Below are 24,507 nucleotides of genomic sequence, written 5' to 3'. Positions count from 1 at the left end.
TTGAGGACAAACTTGTTTGAGTAACATCAAAATACTTCATACAAGTAGCTACCTGTAATAAAAGTAACACTCTTTAAATTTTGGAATTGACCTTACAAAACAATTGCATTTTAAAGTTCTCATCAGATAGATTCCCTCTCTTGATGGCAAAAACATCTTTACCAACACTAAAAAGACGCTCAACTTGACGGCAGCGATGTGTTAAATTTTAAAAATGCAGATTTTAGGATAGGGTAATGTTGGAGACACTGCAAGTCACTTTGGCTCTTCATTTTTGATTATATATGTTGTGTATACGATCGTAGCACTACAAGCGTAAAAATATAAACTTTACTAATACAAAAGTGTATGATCTTCTTGTTCTTAATTGTATTCATTATACGTTCCGAGAATAAAAGTAACGGCAAGTAAATATAAAGTATCGGTTACCTTAATGTATCGATTACAATTAATGTTTTGTATTCCGATTACAAGTACGAATTACATTGTTTAAATGTAATTCGTTACAAGTATAAATTACTTGAAAAGTAATCGTTACAAGTAATCCGATTACTTGTAATTCGTTACTTAACAACACTGTTTACCACCTATCGCTTCATTCGTTTAGCTCACCAGTTGACTGCGGGTGTACGCCGATACACGTCTGCACACACACGCAGTCGTCACCGAACTCCCTTATATTTAAATGTTAAAGTAATAAGTTGAGCGTAATTTATGATGTGAAAAACAGAACAATAACAATGTTTAACAATAGAGCTTACTATAATTTATCATATGTTTTGACTACTTTTTATCCTTAAATTTAGATGAAATCGGAAATTAAATATAGAACCATTTAGCCACGAGTAAAATTTGATTTCCTGCACTTTTATGGTCGTCCGGCTATGCACTTGCATCTATCAAATTATTGTTAGATAGCAGTAAGAAAAAACCTGTTCGCTAAAGACCTTGTTATCTATGGTTTGAATATGTTCTTTGATATGTAGGTACTTTTGGTTTTTTTATGTTGGCTCAATTCTGTAATTTCCCTTGACCACTCTACGAACTTATTGGTAAGTTAATCATTACCTTATTAAAAAATAAAAGGCTGTTAGTCGAGCAGTTTAAGTGATATTATTGGATGTTGGTTACGGGTATGTTAATGATTTGTAATATTAAAACATATATTTAGGATTTGTGTTTGTAGTTACGTTCTCTCATTACCAATCGTGTTTAATTTTCGTGCTGGAATAGACTGGTCCGTGTTTGGTATTTTTTTTATATTTGTCAGTGAAATTATTTTATTACGTGTTAAAGCTGTATGCTCTCTGCAATATGTAGGCTTTTTATTAGTTGCGAAGGAGATTAACGAGGTATTTGGGGAATCATAAAATTATATATATATATATATATATATATATATATGTGTGTGTGTGTGTGTGTGTATGTATGTATGTATATACATACATACACATATATACACCATAGGCGTGCGCACGGTAGGTGCCACAGGTGCCTTGGCACCACCATTAGGGTTAACGTTATTTTGTTTTTTACAAGCAGAAATAATACATACTTACAAAAATCCGTATTATTTCCAAAAAAAAATAAAAAAATATGTTTTCCAATCGTGTCGAGTTACAGATATGTGCTCATAACACTATCAGTATATAAATATTATCAATCGAACCAACTATACACACGGAAACAAGCCAGTTGCAATTACTTGTGTTGTACACGCGGGCCGCGGCTACGAAACTTCTGAAATGTAAATACTTCTCATAGTTCTCCTCGAATTACATAGAATGAGCGCTCGGTGTCCACTGTTCACTCCACTTGGCAGGCGCACGGAATAATAGCCGCCGTCCGCCAGGGTTTATTTCAAAAAAGAGAGATCGTTTAGTTAGTTAAAAAGAAAGGCTTACTCGATGACTTATATGCAGTCGCCGACAAAACATTTTTGTTGTATTCCAAAAGTTAAAACTTTTGCCCACTCTTATTTGTGTATTTTTATTATTTTAATATTTTACATATTTTAGGTATGTTACAAAAACTCCCTTCAGTTGTTGATTTTAAATCTTAACATTTGAGAATGTTTGTTTTTACTAGCATTTATTTGGCGTCTTCAGAAAACATATAAGTACGGTTTTTCAAAGCCACCAGCATGAATTCCGTGCAAACAATTTGTGCAATTTACTTTATGGCTGAACAAAGCTTAAAACTGTAAATAGTTTAGTAGTTTTCCTGGTGATTATAACGTTCAAAGCCATAATTTGTCATAACAAATGTTAAAATTTTTACATCTGTGTATTTAATGTTTTTGTTCGGAAACACCTTAAATAGCACCATTTTGCGCTTTCAAATCCAAATTGTTCCGGGGGAGGGCCCCCGCTTTAGGCTCGGGGTCTGTGAATGATAGGGCTGTTGTGTAATCTGGCACCACCACTACTGAAGTCCTGCGCACGCCTATGATATACACACACATATACATATGTATATATATATATATATATATATATATATATAATTTTATGATTCCCCAAATACCTCGTTAATCTCCTTCGCAATATATGTGTATGTGTATGTATGTATATACATACATACACATATATACACACACATATACATATGTATATATATATATCTACTGATAGATAATTGATATATCATAACGTTATCTTAGAGATTGGGATATGTGCCAGAAAGTAAAAAAAAAAAGACCAATATTTATACATGTATCAGGATGAAAGGCTCTCCATCAGAGTTAAAGAGCTATTGTGTTCGGTGTTGTCCCGAATTATCGGGTCTGAATGTGTCGTAGGCTGGTCGACTAGTTCCTGAAAATGCTGCTATCCTTCCGGCTACTCAGGGTTCGGTAGAGGGGGGTCCGGGCCGCGTGGCCGAGGGACTTAGTCTCCAGAGATGAAATGAGAACAACTCGAATAAAGTTTGACGGTCCTGTATACTCAAGACGATGAACACTTTACATGGGGTTGCCGCGTTTCCGCCTGTGACTATTTCTATATGGGACGAAGCCGGTTCCGCGCACTAATATGGTAATGGAAATACGGGACATCCCGCCCATGACGAGTATTACCCACACTGTAAGGAATAGAATTCTCTATGACTCGCGCGCAATAGGATGTCTGTCCGACTGTACACCACAATGACCGGGGAAAAATGTAAAAAGCACAGAACATACGATGGCGAATGTCCAGTTTGCAAAATAAACCGCGACTCGCAAAAACTAGGAGAAGAACACACGTGAGACAGAATGACAAGATAAGAGCACGCGACTGAATGAGAAAGTAACACTCGACTGCAAGGCTGAAAACACTTCCGCACGGCAAAGCCTAGCGCTACTGCAAATACTGCGCCCGCTTAATCTCACCGTCCCGGAGCGGCGTCACCAACACGTCCGCCGCCTCTCGTGGCGGGGTCCACGACTGCCCTCCCACTGCCTTATCGCGCCTGAGCGCCCGCATCTCCCCCCTCCCCCGCGGGCCCGCGGAACACGCTGATTGGTCACAGGCGGAAGCCACGGCCTTGGCGTCCGGTGAACAATTAAAACTTACACGAATACATAACCCTTCAATACAAAATAAATTATAATAAAATATAAGCAAAATATATACAAAAAACGTAAAACAAAAATATATTTACAATAAAATAATACGTCAAATCCTGTAAAGAAACAAAACGTCGCACGTCACCTTCACTTGCGTCGCACTACACACGCAAGAGATGGCGCTGGCGAGGCATAATGGCCTGAAGGAGCTGGGGAGACACTTGGGTCGACGTCAAATGTTTGCTACAATGAATGCTTTGCAGGTTAGGACGATGTGCATCTGTGATGTTGAATTCTATAAATAGCACAGCAGTTATGTTAAATAACTTTCTGTAAGATCCCCTTGGGTAGTTCTGTATAAGTGGCATTTCCGTAAAAAAAATCCTCCAGTAAAGGTATCTTTAGTGTTTTGTGATAATTTTTTTAATCATTATACAGTACGAATTTGTGATATTGTAAGAACTAGATTATGTGACACTGGTAAGGTTATAGGAGCTGAATATGTGTGTATTTGATTTGTGCCATGTTGGAGACAATGTGTGATGTTCATTCACTTTAAATAAGAGATTTATCAATTGTGCCAATAGTGTGAAAATATTATTAAATTCTAAATTTTTGAATAAATTAAGTGTTAATATGATTGTAATGTTGGCAATTTCGATAGTTATCGGAAAGAGCAGCTTTTTAGAATGGAAATCGGAAAACATTCTTTCACACACTACACATACATAATCTTAAATTTACTCCAAAGGATGGTTTCGTAATTCCTATTAGTTTGTGAAAAAATTAATTTTTATATCTTGCATTAAAAAACTGTTGCTGACATTCATTGTTAACCCGCGATAGAAAGGAATATATGTTTTCCATATTCATGAGATGTTCCAGAATTTACTCTGAAAGGAAGGAATTTTAATTCCTATGGGTTTGTGAAAAAAATAACAGATTACAGCTTACATTATAATACCTATGTATTTACGCAATCGTCAAAATTCAGTGTTTACCTGTGTGGGTTTTTAAAAAAATTTTTTTGGAGAACTTTAGTCAATGCAGGTGTTGTAATCATGAAATTCATTTACATAATGACTATATTTCAATTGTGAGGAATTTTTAATGCTTATATTTCATGTTTGTTGTTTTATTAGAATAAGTAATTGTATTACAAAATGTTTGTTTTGTTACATTGAACATAAAGTATGTTCTATTATGAGTCGCATAATGGACGAGTCTAATGAGAGGCAAAAATATTAATAGAATTGTTAACCCTTTTATTTTCCGCGAGGAATACATGTTGTGCACTGAAGTAGCTGATACATTGAACTTTGTATTCTTTCCAAGTAATTCTTTGATTACAGCCGACGTATATTCTGCTTTTATGTGGCTGGTGTTTCCAGTTTATCATTGGATCCTGAATGCTTGATCCAGATGGCATGATCCTGTGGTACATGATGCTTGCTGTTTTAGTTCAGTATGTCGGAAGATCCTGCACATGAAAGAAATTGAAAAATAAGAAAGAATTATGATTGTAGTTTGAAAAAAAAATTTTTTTTAACTTACGATCATAATTTGTTATTATATGACAATTTTTTTTGTACAGGATCTTGATACAACAATGAAAGTTAAAATTTATTATTATAGTTCAGCTACACCAATTGCAAACTAGGTAAGCTATGACATTGATCATGTTACAAACCGTTTGTACATACTGTGGTATCCGTTACTTTAAGGGATGGTTCACCTACCGAAAATCGTCACTTACCCAAATCTTAATTTTGTTGATATATTATGGTAGAGGGTGTCAAACTCTACATCCCCCATTACTCACTTGTCTGTACGTAGACTGGATTGGCCGTAGGAAGCGGTCAGTTGCAAGTTGTCTCAGACTTCTTCAGCCCACCCCCCACCCCCGGCTGGGCGACAGCATTGCCAATTGTACTGGTTTTCCCCCCTCCCCTCGCACGCCCTCCTCAACTCTGACGCCAAGTCGGCACGGAGCGACTCGACTGTCCGTCCGCAGAATAATCAGTTTAATTTAAGAAGCTAATTTAATTGTTGTTGCTTTGTCTTTTTCAAAGCATAATTTACATTAAATTAAAAAACATTAGAAATTTTGAGTGCATGTGAATTGAGTCACACAATATTTAACTTTGGATGTCATTTGTATGCACCTTAAATAAATATAAAATTTTGAAATGAGACTGCCATATTATTAGTAATGTAAATAAATAAATACTAAACTGTAGAATATATTCTTCAAATAGTTTTTCTGTGTGGAATATTAGTTTTAATAATACGTATGTAAATGTTTATATATATATATATATCAGAGAGTTTGAAATACTGGTACATGAAATTTACACCCTTAATTATACAAACAAATTTACGTTTTATATGTAGGCATACCTAATAATCTGTATTTATATTTCAAGGTTTAAAACTGAAATGAAGTTGTGATGCATTACTTTAGCGCAGATAACTAGATATTATATTATTATTGTCAAAATCTGTCAATAAATTTGTTCTCAGAAACACTTGGTGAACTTGTGCCCAAGCGTGACGCTAATGTAGTTATTTAGTTTTCAGGAATTTGTAAACTGACATGAGATATATATGCTCACCGTTACATTCTATGTGCATTAAGAGTTTGACTAAACCCGAACGTTAACCTTATTTATTCCTTGCTGTAATCAACCATACCATCATCCCTTTTACCCGTCACAAAAGCCCATTGTTACGATGATGAACAAGCTGTCTTCATCTTCTCTTTCAACTTTCAGCATTGTTAATAACTACAGCATATACACAATATGTACACATCGTCAGAATTCAATGTAAAAAAGTGAAACATTGTGAGTTGTAAAAATAAAATTTAACTAAATGAAATATCTGTAAAGTTGCAGAGATGATACTAGCTGACACTTAAAGTATCAAACAATAACAGGGAATAAATTGTGTTTATATTTACATGATTAAATATATTGTCGCAAGGGCCCTCGGTCTCCGTCAAGATCTACACAAATGTCACTCGAAATAAAAATAAAAAGATAACATCTTAGGATTTCAAAATAAACATTAGGGGGGGGGGGGGTGGTAGCAGTAGAGCTGGTACAGGGATTGTCTAACCTCCTTAGGACAGGGGGTGTAGGGTGTTGACTGAAAGAAAAAAAAAAGTATTATTTATCCCACATCGTTTCAGGTTTTATTTCCGGTAAACTATGACCAACACAAAAGTAAATAATTAACTAATTAAATAAATAAATAAATACTCCTTTGAAATAAATAAACAATAATTTATCCTCTTCTTAGAACGAGTATTACTATTTTTAAAATAACATGATTATTCTTAACGCACACCTCGACCCATCCTTAAGCTAAAATTAACGAAAGAAATTTTACATTACTGGATACCACAAACTGCCGGCAATCCTGGAAAGAATCAAAACGTTAAGTCATCCTAACACAATTTTAAAATACGCCCACAGATGTTACAAGAGGTGAAGGAAAATTACGAGTTTGCCATTACTTACAACACCTTCGAATGGCAGCACGCAGCTACCCGCCAGGCCGGGGCTCCGACAGACCTCCAGCACCTCACCGAGAAGAACCACCCCTGGCGCACCCAGGGTGGCCCCCTTTATTAATTTCACTTCACATCGTCATCACGTCGAGAACACTCCACGCGAAAACAAAAATCCCGGCCGCGATTTCACAACACAACCGCCATGCCGTCAACCGACGCTATCCCCTCTCCACCGGTCATGCCAAATTCGCACTTCTCCCACCAGGTTGCGACACAAACACCAGCGCGTCAGGCGCGCGCCTGCGCGAGAACAGCAACGCAGCGAAACCAACCAGGCCGGCCAACGCTCCCGGAGATTCCAGGCCAGGATGTCGCAACCGCCCGCGCAGCTGGCCAGGCCCTCGGGCGGCGAATCACGCCACCGTCCCAGAAAAACAGAGAGCGTTAGCAATCTACCGCGCCCGGAAAACAAAAGTCAATGCCCGAGTGTCGCAATCAAATGTCAGGAACTCACGCGGGCTCACAAAGTCCTACATGCGCAAAGCCAAGTTCAATAAACCCTACACGTAAAATTTTACCGTGTGACAATATTACCACTACTACTGCGTAAGCGAATATTAAAATAATAAACTATGGTTTCATTATTATATGTTGAAATATGTTAAATGAAAATCATTTATTAGTGTAGTTTTACATCTTGTTTATTACGAACCATAAAGACTATTAGAAATTATTATAGGGAAATCTGAAAGTTATTAAGCACACTCTTAAAAAATCAAAATTAATAAAAAAAATAGTATAAAAACTTTTTTTTTCAATATGTGCCTACATAATGAACAGGATATAAATATATGCATATCATGTGTTATGCAATATTTTGCTCTTCATACAAGGAAAAAAAATGATATGCAAGTGAATTCTAGGTAAGCTTTGTATCATTAATACCATTTTGATGCTGTCTAACATAAATATATGGATAATATAAAATCAAAGTATAGCGGATAAAAGTAAAACTCCTATTAAGTTACTTTAAATGTAAGCACAGGTAAAAGTTCTGACTACTTAAAGAGGATAAAAATTATAACTCTACAAAATAAATGAGGATTTCTTTGATCTTTTGCATATATTTTCTGTTTTGGCTTTGAAATGTACTCTGGCTCTCCTCTGACTACTCCTTAATCAACAATTTTTGATACAAAACACTCTTTATAGAAACGAGTGAGCTAGGCAGCATTTTATTTCTCCAAAAAACCTCATTCCGCTTAATTACCCATCCTATCAGCTATTACTCATACATTTAGAATCTACATTCAACATTTCACTCTCATACTTAAAACTTTTTTTTATTATTTATTACACACATTGTGTTACATACAATGTAAACTAGTGCACACTAATCTGCACAGCCTTCGTGCAAGCTGGACATGCTCTGAGGCTCGCAGGCTCTGGGGCGAGACCACCCTTCGCAGATGGCGAGAAGCCTTTAAGCCAAATAGCAAAACGGGACATCATACAGAATGCACATTCAGTCGCACATTGGTTGAATTCATTTGTTTTCAGGTTAGCACGAATGTACTGTAGGCCTAGTTCATCATCTTGCTGATGGTCGTCAGTGAAGGACACGTGGGTGCTGTGTTGCAGGGCACCGGTGATGCACGATGGGTCAGAAACAAGCCACACCGCATGTGCCAGCGTGGCAACAGCATTCCTCTCAGTACCCCAGACCCACGGCGCCACCGTATCACGAGTACGTACAGCGGACCCAAGTGAGGGCTTGGCTGGATGCCAGCACCAGCTCCACTCCCGTGACGAATGGTGCCTCTTGTAACTCGGCAGACGGCAGTGATTCTGAATTGGCACCTATCAGAGCTCCGGCAGTGTCGAGCGAGACGGCTGCCGCTCGTACTGAACTGGGCAGGCAGGCCGGACTGCCGGCCGGCGGCAACGACTTGTCCAGAAGCACGCTGCTGTCACAGCCACAAGCCAGCGATCTCGGTGTCTCCAACCAGAATGTGACGATGGCCACTGGTCGTGGACAAGAAAATACGCGCTCGCTGTATCCGGTCTTGTCCGGTGCTGAGCAGATGGGACGCGATGTGTTTGTTTCTACACAAGCACAAAGCAATGGTCGTGAATGGAACAAGGCTTGCGAGAAGTCAGTGTACAAAAACACTGCCAAGTCTGCAGTCTCTGGTGTGTCCTCCAATAACCGCAGGCAGAATAATCGGAACAGACGTAAGCCATTACGCATTACCGGTAATCAGAACATCCGGCCAATGGATGTTTCAAACTTTGTTTCACGTCATGTCAAAGATCCACCATCTGACAGTACAAATAATGCTGATAATGACTTAAACTTCTCAAAAAATGAGACAGAATCCAAGGAGAGGCAGAAAAAACAGTTTAGTGAGGAAGTGATGAAGGGAAATGTAGAAGTAATGTTGAGAATGCTGAATGACATGAGCTTGGAAGGATCGAGCGATGCAACAAAACTGTTGTTGAAGAAGCTGTACAGCAAGCTTGCTGATCTTCACGCCACAGCCCACGCCGCGCCCGGCCGAGGCGTGAGCTCGGAGCGCTCCGAGTCCAGCGACGGAGACAGCGAGGAGGAGGGAGCAGCCGGCCCAGTCAAGCCCAGCACGCAGCACGTGTTCGGAGACGTGTACTTCTGCACGGTGTGCGAGCAGGACCTGCAGGGCAAGGCAGCCGCCAGCCGTCACGAGTGCGGCGCCGTGCCGGCGAGTGACGAGCCCATGAACACCACGATCATGTGGCGCGAGGTGAACCGTGCGCAGAAGGGCCGCTGGTACAACATCTCGCGCCAGAGTGACGGCTCGTTCCTGTGCACGACGTGCGGTGTGGGCGTGGAGAGCGCACGGCAGGTGACGCAGCACGTGTGGCAGAACTACCACCAGCAGGAGCTGGCACGGAGGCGTGCGGAGGAGACCCCGGAGCAGCGGCTGTGGCGCGAGGTCCCGAGCAAGTGGAAGTTCAACAAGAAGTTCTTCGTGGTGATTGGAGAGGGAGACGGCAGCGTGCTGGTGTGCAACTTGTGTTTGTGCGAGGTGCCCCTGTCCTGCAAGAGCCTCGTGGCACACGTCATGGCAGAGGTTCACGCGCAGCGCGTGCGCGACGCCAGGCGGAACTAATCCTCTCCGTGTCTCTTACCTCTTACACTTGTCATAGAAGTAGGGGTTTCATTGAAGTGCTCATTTTTTGTTGGGGTTATGTAATTTTTTCTAATAGGTTTGTTATCTATTGTGCAGTGACTGTTGTTATGTGTATACAATTAACTTAAATTGCATAGTTTGGCCAAGCAAACTTTCAAATGTTTATTTTAAATATAATCGTATTAATTAGGATTTAGAATTATATCAAATAATTTTTTTGATTAGAGCAGTTGGATGACAGATGTGAAAGTTCTCACTAAGAACACTGTTGTTATAATTCACCATGATCATTGCTGCATTTTTATATTTATTTTGTGGCAACTATAATAAAATTGTTTTCTTTGTTGCTTCATGGAACATGATGTGTGTGTTGCTGTTCGCAGTGAGTAGCTCTGACAGTGGAGTGTGTGAGCCGGGGGGACGCTGCAAATGCCATACACTGTGTTGTAGAAGTTTTATGGATAGCCTTTTGGTACAATATTTTTCAGTCTGTAAGTTAAATGACTAAGTTAATAGTGCATAAATTGGCAGCCTTTGTGGCAAGGGTGACATGTAAAAGAAATTTGTAAAACCGCCTGAGAAGATAATTTTTTACGTTTAGTGTGAGTTGTGGGTGATGCCACGCTGTTCAGAGTGAGTGCGGGAGGTGATTTCTTGGAGTCTTGTAGAGTGTAGAGACAGTCATATTCCGGAGAAACATGATGTGTCACTAGTGGGTCATTCCATGTGAAAAAAAAAATTGTACCTTACCTCTTTAGATTTTAAAATTTTTTGGTATAGTTGTTATATACATAGAAAAGATAAAAAATACAAAATTTTAAATTTGTTGGGCTAATAGTTTTTGAGTAATAGCTATTTAAAACCATAAAATGTTTTTTTTTTTTTCCTTTTTGGAATATTTTGTTTCAGTAAAAGAGCAATAACTTAAAAAATATTAGGTCTAGAGAGCTCAAACTGGTTTTATTCTTTTCAGTTGTTAGTGGGCATTAACCTGATGTATAACATTATTGTCTTTCAGCAACTTCAAATTTTTTCAAACTAGTAAAAAAAAATATATTTTTGCAAATCTCAAAAACATTCTTTTTAATTTTTTTTATATTTTTTTTTTAGAAAAATATATGTTATTTACATACGAATAAGCTACCTATATACCAAGTTTCATAATAGACCAACAATGGACTCATCTAAAAAAAAAAAGTCATAGTACTTAACTCAAATTTACTGACAAATTTTGCCCAAGAGTGAGCTTTTAATATTAAATTTTTTTAAATACGAATATTGTAATAACTTCTTAAAATATAAATTCCATATCTGAAGAATAATGCAGAAAACCTTTTAATACTAGTCTAAGCTATACACTAATAAGCTATTGAAAGTGTGATATGTTTTAAGAGGTGGTCCATCTAAATTAAAATTTGTTATCACTGAACCAGCTGTCATCAATTTGGCATTTGATGCAAAATACATGCACATACTGTGTGAGTTACACTTTTACCAGCTAAAATATATACAATTTTTTAGGCCTTAACTCAAAAAATTTTGAGTATGCAATTGAGTTGGATGCTTTTCTTTAAAAGCTTGATAAATTTCATTCAGGTTAGCTAAAACTAAAAGCTTTTGCTTTTGAATTATAAATCCGTTATTCCTGATTGTAACACAATCTTTTCTAACAGGCATAATCCTACTTATGTCATCTTTTTGATAAAAAAAACTTTAAGAACCTGTGCAGTAATCTGCACTTGTATTGTCAGGCTTTGGATTCAGAGTTAAAAGAACTCCCTTTTCACATACTCGAGCCATATTAGTGACACTAAATGCTTCTTCAATTTTTTTTACAGGTCCAACTTTTGGGTAAAACCGAGAAAATAAGTCTTTTTTTTTTCACTTTGCTTAGTTGTTTGGGCAATTTTTTTTCAATTCAGTAATTTCAGGCTCACATTTTTTTATTTTTTTCTTAGAATAGATGAATTGGTTTTCCAAACTTGTCACTATTTTTTCAATATTTTTTTGAAATAACATTTTACAGCAAGTTTTTTTTATTATGGGAGATTTACTAATAAGTTCCAGTGATTTATTGAAGTACTATATCGATGCTCCGGGGTCAGTAAATGATTCATCAATATTCTCATCCTTTTGGCTTGTATCAGCTACACTATCACCTACATGTTATGGTATTTTAAGTTCCTACCTTTTTTTTTTTTTTTTTTTTACTTTTACATATTTTCATACCTATTTTAATGTCCGTATTTAAAGAACACATACTTTCTGTCACATTTCTGAAATATTTTTTCTCCTTTTTCGAATGGTTTTGTTTCTTATACGGATTTCAACATTTAAAATTATAAATACACCAGTTATTTTTTTGCAGTTTGTTTGCCACTTTAGAAATTAAAAATAAATATATTCAGTTTCATAACAAAAGCTAATAATAGTTAACTCAATAAATGACAGTGTTGACACTTTTAAGGAAGTATCAACTCTTCAATATATGCACTAAAACAATTAAGTTAAAAAATGTAATTATCTTTTAAGCACATGAACCTTTAAAATAATTTTTAACACATTACAAATATGTAGACAACCATACAGTTCAGTCCTAACAACTTACTGGAGAGAACAAGAGAGTTTTTTTTAGATAATTCCTTTGCTGGTCTGTTATGAAACTTGGTATATAGATACCTATTTATTAGTATAAAATAAAAAAAATTTTCTAAAAAGAAAAGTGTTTTTAAAATTTTAAAAATATTTTTTTAATTTTTTTGAAAAAAATTGAATTTCATGAAAGACAGTCATGTTATATATCAGGTTAAAGTCCGCTAAAAACTGATGAGAATAAAACAAGCTGGAGCTCTCTAGACCTAATAGTTTCTAAGTTATCACAATTTTACTGTATCAAAATATTACAAAAATTATGATTTTTTTTTTTTAAATATTTGTGAATGGCTATTACTAAAAAAAATTAGCACAGAAAAATTTCATATTTTGTATATTTCAGCTATTCCATGGGTACAAGTATACCAAAAATTAATAAAATCTGAAATGGTAAGGATCAGAGCACTGATTGATTTCAAATGATTGACCCTACTGTGACGGACTGATTTAACTGAGAAGTCGCATACGAACAGAGCTGCAGTATAGAGAAATACGGAGTTGCTTTGTGTAAAGTGTGCTTGCATGTATTGAAGTCATGAGAAATTATCAGCCTAGAAAATAACTATCCCATTATTACAAATGAGTGACAGTAGTTAGTTCTGTACAATTTTAAATTGTTGCAGGATTTATAAACTGGGTTGCAGTACACAAGTGCGGTTTTTTTTGGCAGTTACCAGCAACCAAATACGTTCTGTGAATATGTCAACAATGAGGACATTTTAAGGCAGGAACAGTTAATGACAGTGAGTGGAAAAGTCCAGATTTTCATTTGTAGTGTGTTATGTCAAGGCACACTTCGTTTTGGGTGAGTCGACCCGGCTGCGCGTGGCATTTTATTATATTTTTGGGTAATCGCAAAAGTCCATGCAGTAACTAGAAATTCTACGCAAATTGCAGCAGTAATTTTTTGGTACTATGTTGTTGAAGATAAGAAGGGAAATGGACTTTTCCCACTATTTAGTGTACCTAAAACTCACAGCAACTGGAACGGACTTCTACGAGCAGCGATGCTCGTGTCAATGAGCCTAGTTGTCTACAGGTCCTGATAACATTCCAAATGTTATTATAAAAGGCTGCTGCTTGCTCCCTGCCCTCTTCTGCAACACTGATGTGTAATATCAGTGTTGAAGACGGCACTACCCTTGCAAATGGAAGATCCATTAATTTTGTCACAGTTAGCTGTTTAACTTGAGCATTCACATCAAAGTATCAAACTGATTTCTCAGACATTGTGTGTGGTCATATATGCGTGTGTGTGTGATATATATGAGAGAGAGAGAGAATTGAAATACCATAGAGCCTTCTTGTATGAAGTCCAGAGTTATTTTGTTATTCTGGGACTAGGAGTACTCGGCCGTGATTCATTCAGATAAATAAACAACGTTGCATTTTTTTAAGGTGTCGCCCCCAAAGAATTGTGTTAGAGTGAACACAAAAAACTGTGTTGTGAGAGTTGCACATTTTATTAACAACGAATAAATATTGAACAGTTGCAAACATGTAAAACTCAGCACTCAAATGTCTTGTACACATGGTTCTTCTTTCTTGAAATATTCAACCTCGCTGACAGCCTGGGGCTGCCAACATAACATAATATAAGCAAGGAGATTGAAAAACATTATTTTCTAGTGTGAAATACAAAAGGAATATTTAATGTTAAAAATAATTCATGTGTCTTAAATTCACCATGCTTGAGCCTCAATTAATACTGAACTTGCTTGAAAATTAAGAAGAGCTATCCATATGCCTGAAACAAACAAAAAATATATTAACATAGATAGATGATTTATATAGAACAAGAGATTAATAACAAATGTATGGAAAAAAAGTAATGCAAATAAAATGTCGATAAACTAATTTCAATGCTGTTTTAGTTAAATGTTAGGCAAATTATAATAGCATTCAATACTTCTGGTTAATTTTCTTTTACCTTGAAGTATCATTTTTCTGTGTCCTTTCACACCTATTACCATTTTTTTTTCTTGAAGTAACTTTTGACAAATATTAATGAAAAAAATAATATGCAACATAAAATTCTATAAGATGCTTTAATGAAATTAACTGAATAGTATTGACATCGTCCGGGGCTACGCCCAGCTCGATATGCCATCACACCCCACCACTCCACTCCTTCCCTGGCGTTTGAATCTCCCGCCGACGTGTGTGTGTGTGTGCGTGTGAGAGCGCCGCGAACCACAGGAAGAGGGCGCAGTAGAATCAGTGCTTCGTGCCCCTAAATTATTAGTAATTGGATGTTTGTAATTCGCTTTTCTTTTTCACCCCTGTTATTTTTATAATATTTGTCATTTCAATAATTAACGTAAATTTTAAGTGTATTGATGAAATATCCTGCAGGCCGCCAGAGACGTAGACTTGCCGAGGCCATAATGCAAAACCGATCTTCATCTTTTATTTAGAACTATATAATAAATTTCTAATGTAATTCTTATATTTTATAATTATATGTAAGAAATTAAAGAATAGCTTTTAGGGTTTTCTTGAGTAAGCCTCGGCGCAATATGTCCCGAATAACGGTACCCTCCGTTTGGCGCGCTGTGTCATTGTCTAGCCACCCCGACGGCCATTGCTCGCCCTAGTTGATCTCTAGCGCTCACCGAGGTAGGAAGCACGCCGCACTCCGGGGACTTCAACTTTGATATTCATCTGATCCGGTAATTCTGTCGACTCGTAAGTAATCTGAAACGTTTTCGTATATCCCCGGGGCCTACCTCGGGAGCCGACTGTTTGATTAATAGCTGTTAACTCCGGTAACGGGACTTGAAACCTTCGCGAACATTCTAGCACGGCCACGTGGTGGCCGGCCTCACCTAAGCCTATTGCGCCGTAAGGCTTTTGACTGTTAAACGACGAGACTAGGAGTATGTAAGGAGTTATCGTGCCTATGTGTATGCAAGGCCAATAAAACCCAGACGCGTAACTTGTGTTGTGATTGACCACGTGTGTGTTACCCGAGTACCTAGGGGCGTGTGGGACGCCTTAAGAGCCCACGGTAGGGATTAAAGCGTGCCCGACGCTGAGAGCGGGCTGTAGGTCTGGTTATCGCATAGGCAGTATTCGGGGGAAACGGGTCACGTCTCCACACGGGTGACGTCACGCTCTGGGATCGGAGTCTTGCCGGGTCCACGTGCCCCTACACGTGGTGGCGCCCATTAAATTACCGTCTAACATCCGAACAACAACCCCCGGCCACGTCATGTGGCGCCCAAGAGCGTGGGGCGTGACAGAACTGCAGGAATAACTAGGACCGAGGCGCGAGGGAGATGTGCTGTTGTTGCACGGAGCGAGCGGAGCGGATAACGGTACTCTGGCGCGACGGTCACGTGACCGTCCCTTGGCACGCGCGCTTGCAGGAATTCAGCAAGGACGTGAACAGACTTGTGGAGTGCGGGGCGAGCGTAGACTAGGCAGTACACCAGCCATAGCACGATGTCGTACTGTACGCGGACGGACTGTAACGTAAGTGAGGTGAAGACGGAAGTTCTGTACAACCTGAACAAGATGTACTGCGTTAAGTGCGCGCGACCGAAACAAGTGGGAGGTCTGTTAGGCGCGTCCTGGGCGGACACGTGTAGCTGTTTGGAGCCACGGGGGGACAGTCCGCCAGGGGAAAGGAAAGTGGCCGTACCGGACTATTTCAAGTGTACGGACGTAACCTGCGACGGACGAACACGTGAAGGCGTGTGGTGTAAACAGTGCCGTGCGTTCAAACACGTGGCGTGTCTCACGCGGGCGGAGATGGACAGCACCGAGAACACCTGGTACATCTGTGCGGAGTGTCACGGCGCGCGGCGCGCAGGGGGAGGAATGGTCGAGGGACAGCAACCCGCCCCGAGGACACGCAACCCCGGTAGGGCCGGTCGAACTCCCGGAATTCGCAGGCCGGACAAGTGACGACCCGAGACAGTTTCTCAACGCGTGCCGCGGGAGGTTGAGTCGCTATGGTGTTCCGGAGGAGGAGTGGGCCGAGAGAGTGGGCGAAGTGCTGCGTGCGGACGCTAGAACGTGGTGGACGATCATCCACGAATTCGACATGCCTTGGCCGGAGTTCGTCCGACGGTTCGAAGCCAGGTTCGCGGACGCGCGGACGGAGTTGAAGGTGCGCACGGAGCTGTTCTGCCAGGAACAAGGGCACGCAGAGTCGGCCGAGGCGTTCATACTCAAAAAAATACGCCTGTACAAGCGACTGTTCCCGACGCAAGCGCCGGAGGAAATCCTAGGACCCACCATTGAACTCATGCGCCCGGAAATCCGCCCGCACCTACGTCACGCGGCCCTAAGCGCAGCAGAGGAATTCGTCCAGCTCGCGCGGACCGTGGAACAGGACCTGAAGGCTCTCAAACCCACCAAAGCCAGCGCCGCGACGCCGGCGCGCACGGAGCCGACGACCGATACCACCCAAGCTGTAGTCCCGTACGTCGCGCCGCGGGCAGAGGCGCGCCGCGACAACTCACGCCCAGACAACAGGTCGCCACCGGCGTGGCGTCGACGGGCCATCGGGGAGGGCCCCCCGCCACAGTGCCAGACCTGCCCGGCGGGCACCTACTACTGGCACCAACACTGCCCAGTGCGCAACCGCTACCGTCCGGACCACGAGACGCCAGGGCCGTCGGGAAACGGACGCAGGGGGACAGCGCAGTGACTCCGACGCTTCCCCCCCCCACGACAACAGCCGAGGCTCACGAGCATGCACCTGCAGGCCCCCTACTGGGTCACGTCAGTGCCGACGAAGGTGACCTTCTGCGCATCCCGATCCACGTCAATGGGCGGGCCGTGAACGCGCTGGTTGACACGGCCGCCAGCCACAACTGTGTCGCCGCACGCCTCCTAGAAGACGCCCAGTACGAGCGCCAGCCGGGCCAACTCCAGCTGGCCACAGCCGGGGACGTCTGCCAGACGCAGGGCGTCGCGACGCTACACGTCGACATCCGAGACCAGCGGTCGACGACGACAGCCGTGGTGATCGCCGGGCTGCGCGACGATGTCATCCTGGGGCAACCCTGGCTCCAGCAGCAGGACGCGAAGATCGAGGTACGGAACGGCCGGGTGCACGTGGGCGTCCAAGGCCGCCGCACCATCTACGGGCTCGGAAGGGCCGCACCGACGCCGGAGGTCAAGGTCAGTTTCGACGGATTTAAGCATGGAGTTCCGCCCGCATTCCGGGACCTGATTCAGGGTGTGCTCGACCAACAGAGTACGGTGTTCGCGAGTGCAGACCCCCTTAAACGGACCACAGTGGCCGAACACGCCATTCCCACTCACCCTCACATCCCAATGTTCATTCCACCAGGCAGCTATGGGTACGCAGGCAGGCAAACTATCCTAAGACAGGTCAATGAAATGCTTAGGGACGGTATCATTGAGCCAAGTGAGAGCCCGTATAACTTCCAGATTGTACTTGCAGAGAAAAAGGACGGCACCGCCCGATTTTGTGTTAATTTTAAGCCCATTAACAAAGTCACAGTTAATGCGCCCCCACCTCTGTTGAATATAGCGGACACGATAGCCGGCCTAGAAAACGCAAAAGTATTCTCGTCACTGGACCTGAAATCGGGATATTGGCAGGTGCCCATACGACCCGCCGACCGCCCAAAAACTGCCTTCACCATCCCAGACGGGCGCAGGTTCCAGTTCCGAGCGATGCCTTTCGGGTTACAAGACGCCCCCGCGACCTTTCAGAACATGATGACGCGCGTGCTGGACAACTACTCCGGGAAATTTGCGGCCGCCTACTTAGATGACATCATCGTGTGGTCACAGACGTGAGAGGAGCACGCCCACCACCTTGCGTTAGTGCTAGAACGACTTGCGTCACACGGCTTGACCTGCAACAGGGAAAAAATGCCACCTGGGGACGACGGAGTTAGATTTTTTGGGGCTCGTGGTGAACGCCGACGGCAACAGGCCTACCTCACAACAGCTCGAGGTCATATTGAACCAATCCACCCCGAACACACGCAAACAACTCCAGCGGTTCATAGGGCTAGCCAACTGGTTAAGGGCCTTCATACCCGATTTCTCAATCGTGACGGCCCCGCTGACGGAACAACTGTCGCCTAAGAAACCCTATAGGTGGACCGGCACCATGCAGCACGCGTTCGACGAACTGAAACGCCGATTCCGTCAATGTCACACCCTGGCTAGACTCGATCCACATAAACCAATCATAGTGCAGACCGACGCAAGCCAGGAGGGCGTCGGCGCCATCTTACTCCAGTTAGGCGAGGCGGGCGAGCCACGGATCGTTGAATACGCGAGCGCTAAGTTCGGGGAGGTGGAGCGTCGCTACAGCGTCAATGAACGCGAATGTCTCGGGGTCGTGTGGGCCATAAGACGCTACCGCCCGCACCTGGAGGGGCAGCGATTTATTCTGAGGACAGACAGCCAGTGCCTCAAGTGGCTCGCCACTATGCAGGGCCGCCGCTCTAAGCTGACAAGGTGTGCAATGCTTCTCCAAGCCCTGGACTTCACAGTAGAACACGTAGCGGGAAAGAATAATGAACTGGCCGACGAGCTATCACGGAACCCGGACCACGCGGTACAGGTGCGAGATGACGCGGAATGGGACGAGCTACTACCGCCAACCCGGGGGCATGAGGGGCGCGAACTTCAGGGGGCCGAGGCGGACGCATGCCTCTGCGCGATACACCTGGCCACACCTCCCACGCTTCCCCCGGGGGCCGAACTCGACGACCTGGAAGCGTTCGTACGCGCCGTACAAACCGCCGACGCGCACACCCAGGAGCTGGTCCGTAGGTGTGGCGAGGGTACCGTGGAAGGGTACCGTGTCGTAGACGGATGTTTACAAGCCCACCCGGCGGGGCAGCCACAGGCAAGATGGCGGACGTACGCACCGCGAGAGGCACGACGGGACATCTTCTCCATGTTGCACGATAATAAGTTGGCAGGACACCCCGGTACCGATCAGACACTACGAGCAATACGGGAATGGTTCCACTGGCCGGGAGTAAGTAAATACGTCAGGGACAATGTGCGCAGCTGTAAACATTGCCAGCGGCACAAGACCCGCCGGCCGGACGGGCGCGAACAACAGGTACCCCGGCGGCCCACAGAGCCCTTCCACACCGTGGCCCTCGACCTCATGGGCCCATACCCCCGTACCCCGCGGGGCAAGAGGTTCATACTTGTGGTCACCGATTGCTTCACCCGGTGGGTAGAGGCCTTTCCGCTGGCAAACTGCCGGGCCAGCACGATTGCCAGGGCATTGGAAACGGAGTTCTTTCCCCGGTGGGGTTACCCCCGGGTACTCCTGTCTGACAACGGTACGCAATTCGCGGGGCGCAAGTGGAAAGCCTTGTGCCAAAAGTGGCGGGTCATAATACATACGACCCCTCTGTACCATCCCAGAGCGAATCCCACGGAAAGGCGCAATCAGGAAATTAAGGCCCAGTTGCGTCTGCGACTAACAGAGGACCACACCACCTGGGACGTTCATCTTCCGGACATTCTATACTGCTTGAGGCGCAGGGAAAATGAGGCTACCGGCGAGACACCAGCCACCCTTGTACAGGGGCGCAATCTGCCACTTCCAGGACAGTACCGGGTACTGCAAGTACGGGGGGAGCAGGAAGAGGTCACGCCTGACGCACGCGCGGAGCGCACGGAGACGGCCCGGGAGTCGGCGCGGCGCAGACAGGCGGAGTATCAGGCGCGCATCACGCCGGCCTCCACGTCACCACCCCCGACACTGAGTCCGGGGCAACTAGTATACGCCAGACTACACCCCCTCTCCGCCAGTGGGCGGAAGTATTGCGCGGGGCTGGTGGCGAAGTGGGTGGGCCCCGTACCAGTGGTACGAACAGCCGGCACCACAGCCGTATTGCTACGCCTACCCACCGGCCGAGTGGTTAAATACCATAGGGACACGGTGAGGTTGGCACCGGCAGAGGAGGGGGCAGACGCGGACGTACCGAGCCACGAAGTGGAGTCACCGCACATAGAATTCCCCAACCCAGCTAGCGACAGTTCACCGGAATTCGCCGTGCTCCCAGAAGAGGACGGGCCGGGTCCCGAACCAGGGACGCCGCCGACCGCCACGTCAACAGGACCGGCCGCGGACCAAAGAGCAAACTCCACACCCACTAGCGGCGAAACGCCGGGATTCGCCGGTTTTCCGGAAACACCGATAATATCACCCGTCCGACAGGCAGGATGTACCACCCAGACGAGACGGCTGTTCACGGAAAGCGTGGACGAGGACTTCTACGGGTTCGAGGAAGGGGAAGACGTAGGTGGCACGGAGACAGGTCGCCTCCCAAACCCACTTATCTGGCACCCAGACGATGAGGGGGAGCGGACGGACAGTTCCCCATTGGAGGAGCCGAAGTGGCCCTTCCACTACTCACTGGCCGACTCATCCTTCCGGGTAGTGGTGGAGGAACCCGCGGATGAGACACGCGAGGAGGGTGGAACGGGGGAGGGAGAAACGGACAGGCAGGACTCGGGGCATGGGTACAATCTCCGCCCACGCCAAGCGACGGCGCCACCCCGTCGTGGAGATGACGCACCACGGCCCGGCCGGCGCAGATGTAAACACCGGGAGCCACGCCCACCCAACTGTCAACGGCGCGCGGCCATATCGAGCTACTTTCGGGGGGGGCAATTGACATCGTCCGGGGCTACGCCCAGCTCGATATGCCATCACACCCCACCACTCCACTCCTTCCCTGGCGTTTGAATCTCCCGCCGACATGTGTGTGTGTGCGTGTGAGAGCGCCGCGAACCACAGGAAGAGGGCGCAGTAGAATCAGTGCTTCGTGCCCCTAAATTATTAGTAATTGGATGTTTGTAATTCGCTTTTCTTTTTCACCCCTGTTATTTTTATAATATTTGTCATTTCAATAATTAACGTAAATTTTAAGTGTATTGATGAAATATCCTGCAGGCCGCCAGAGACGTAGACTTGCCGAGGCCGTAATGCAAAACCGATCTTCATCTTTTATTTAGAACTATATAATAAATTTCTAATGTAATTCTTATATTTTATAATTATATGTAAGAAATTAAAGAATAGCTTTTAGGGTTTTCTTGAGTAAGCCTCGGCGCAATACGGCCCGAATAACGGTACCCTCCGTTTGGCGCGCTGCGTCATTGTCTAGCCACCCCGACGGCCATTGCTCGCCCCAGTCGATCTCTAGCGCTCACCGAGGTAGGAAGCACGCCGCACTCCGGGGACTTCAACTTTGATATTCATCTGATCCGGTAATTCTGTCGACTCGTAAGTAATCTAAAACGTTTTCGTATATCCCCGGGGCCTACCTCGGGAGCCGACTGTTTGATTAATAGCTGTTAACTCCGGTAACGGGACTTGAAACCTTCGCGAACATTCTAGCACGGCCACGTGGTGGCCGGCCTCACCTAAGCCTATTGCGCCGTAAGGCTTTTGACTGTTAAACGACGAGACTAGGAGTATGTAAGGAGTTATCGTGCCTATGTGTATGCAAGGCCAATAAAACCCAGACGCGTAACTTGTGTTGTGATTGACCACGTGTGTGTTACCCGAGTACCTAGGGGCGTGTGGGACGCCTTAAGAGCCTACGGTAGGGATTAAAGCGTGCCCGACGCTGAGAGCGGGCTGTAGGTCTGGTTATCGCATAGGCAGTATTCGGGGGAAACGGGTCACGTCTCCACACGGGCGACGTCACGCCCTGGGATCGGAGTCTTGCCGGGTCCACGTGCCCCTACACGTGGTGGCGCCCATTAAATTACCGTCTAACATCCGAACAACAACCCCCGGTTACGTCAGTATAATTAGACTCATGTACCAATTACTGCTGAAAAACTATTTGATCTTACAAGAAGTAACAACACAATACCAGGAATACTTTTCTAAGGGGCCTAGAGCGATGCATTGCCTTATGATTAGCTTCAGCCAAGCTGGGCTTCAGCGCAAGCAAAGTGTGTCAACTAACCTGGATATTGTGTTCGTCGCACTTCCCGTATGATTGATGGGCAGTTTTTCTTTTTGCAAAATAAAGTGTGAATAGTTGATGTAATTTAAGTCTTCAGGGATAGTAATAGTAATCTAAATTATAAAATGATATTGTGTGTGTCCTAAAGTCCTATATTTTAGTCATGTTGGTAACATTTTAAGTATTAAATATGTAGATGTCAGCACTTCATTCATCCATAGTCAATGGCATTACTTCATTGTACAGCTGTCAACTATTAGTGCCTGATGTATCACAATGCATTGTGACACATAATTGTATAAAACAGTTCAGAGGGTTTTCAAAACTTTAAAAACACAGCAAATTATGTTTTTGGTTTCTAATATTGGTTTACTACATACTGCAAAGATAAACTCCAGGTTAGAATTTACTGTCGTAAATATAATCCAGGCACGTACATTTTCTCATTGGCCAACATGAGTCTCTTAGGCTATGGACTGGGTTGCACATGCTTGGATCAACACCTTTTCACTTCGATTATTACTCTCTCAAGTTGACCTAGTGTGCAGCACGATAGAACTGTGGTCCAATAATTACAATAACCATACAGTAAATGTGCTTCAATTTCACTTTGTTGATTCTGAAAGATATATATATATATATATATATATATAATATATATATATATATAAAATATTTTATAATGTAAAACTCGAGCACTCAAATGGTTTTGAAGGATATTACGCCCGGTTTATACCTAAAGTATCCAAAAGTACCGAACCTTGGGAAGGGGGGGGGGGAGAAAGAAGAACAGCAATGTGCATTTGAACTAGTAAAAAAGTAAAAAAAAAAAAAGCCCATGCAAGTGCACGAGTGTTACAATTAGTTAATTTTTCCTTAAAATTGATGCTAGTGAACTAGCACTAGGGAGTGTACTAAATCAAGAAGTTGACAGGTCCCTCTTACCTGTAGCTTACGCGAGTCTTTGTTATGGGGAGCTGAAAAATGGTATTCGGTATACGAAAAAGAAACCTTGGCTTGTGTACGGGCATGCAATAAATTTGCGGAATACCTAGAGGCTGTAGAATTGTGCACCGATAATCAGGTGCTGACCTGGCTCTGGGAATCGAAGAAGCAGTTAGGATAAGTTAGGGCGATGGGTTGAAAGACTCAGTCGTTTTAAATTATCATCAAACATGTAGCGGGGAAAAACAACAATGTCTTGAATGTACGATCCTGGAGAATTTGTGGTAGATAATAGGGTGGAAGAGGATTCTGAAAGCGAGGGGGTAGGATTAAATCTGTTGAGAAATATACCAGAGGCTTATGTGAAACTGAGACATGGGCAAGAACATGACACCATGTACACCAAAATGAAAAATGACATTTCAGGAGGAAATAAAAACAAACTGTGTATGCAAAGGGAAAGCACAGAATAACAGGTAAATTTTATGTATACGTTCCTGAAAGACTGTGCGACATGGTATTTGAGTACTACCATGCTTCATATTTTGGAGGACATTTCGGGCAAACTAGGATGTTAGCCGCCAATAATAAGGTATTTTTTTGGGCAGGGATGAAGAATGAAATTCAAAAAGTTCAAAGAATGTAAGATCTCCCAGAAAAGTAAAGCGGTTAACACCAAGGGAATGGGTGAATTGGTTAATTTGTCAGCGACTTTTGTATGGGAAC

At 43.4% G+C, this 24,507-nt stretch overlaps 1 protein-coding gene across 3 annotated transcripts; it reads left to right on the top strand.

Moving 5' to 3' along the window:
• The first annotated feature begins 965 nt into the window (after positions 1 to 965).
• On the top strand, positions 966 to 14,738 carry LOC134530048 (uncharacterized). Of its 3 annotated transcripts, none has more exons than XM_063364587.1 (2): positions 966 to 1,052; positions 8,706 to 14,738. In XM_063364587.1, exon 2 carries the CDS (start codon positions 8,723 to 8,725, stop codon positions 10,211 to 10,213), a length of 1,491 nt encoding a protein of 496 aa, XP_063220657.1. In that variant the 5' UTR covers positions 966 to 1,052; positions 8,706 to 8,722; the 3' UTR covers positions 10,214 to 14,738. The 3 variants fall into 3 exon arrangements, with proteins under 3 accessions (XP_063220657.1, XP_063220658.1, XP_063220659.1); XM_063364588.1 differs by having other exon boundaries at positions 1,041 to 1,133; XM_063364589.1 differs by lacking the exon at positions 966 to 1,052 and adding an exon at positions 1,202 to 1,237.
• The last annotated feature ends 9,769 nt before the right edge of the window (positions 14,739 to 24,507 follow it).

The sequence above is a fragment of the Bacillus rossius genome, chromosome 3 (assembly GCF_032445375.1).
Source record: "Bacillus rossius redtenbacheri isolate Brsri chromosome 3, Brsri_v3, whole genome shotgun sequence".
Lineage (NCBI taxonomy): Eukaryota > Metazoa > Arthropoda > Insecta > Phasmatodea > Bacillidae > Bacillus > Bacillus rossius.
Note: the sequence above shows the minus strand (reverse complement) of the source record. Positions and strands in the feature narration are given on the sequence as shown.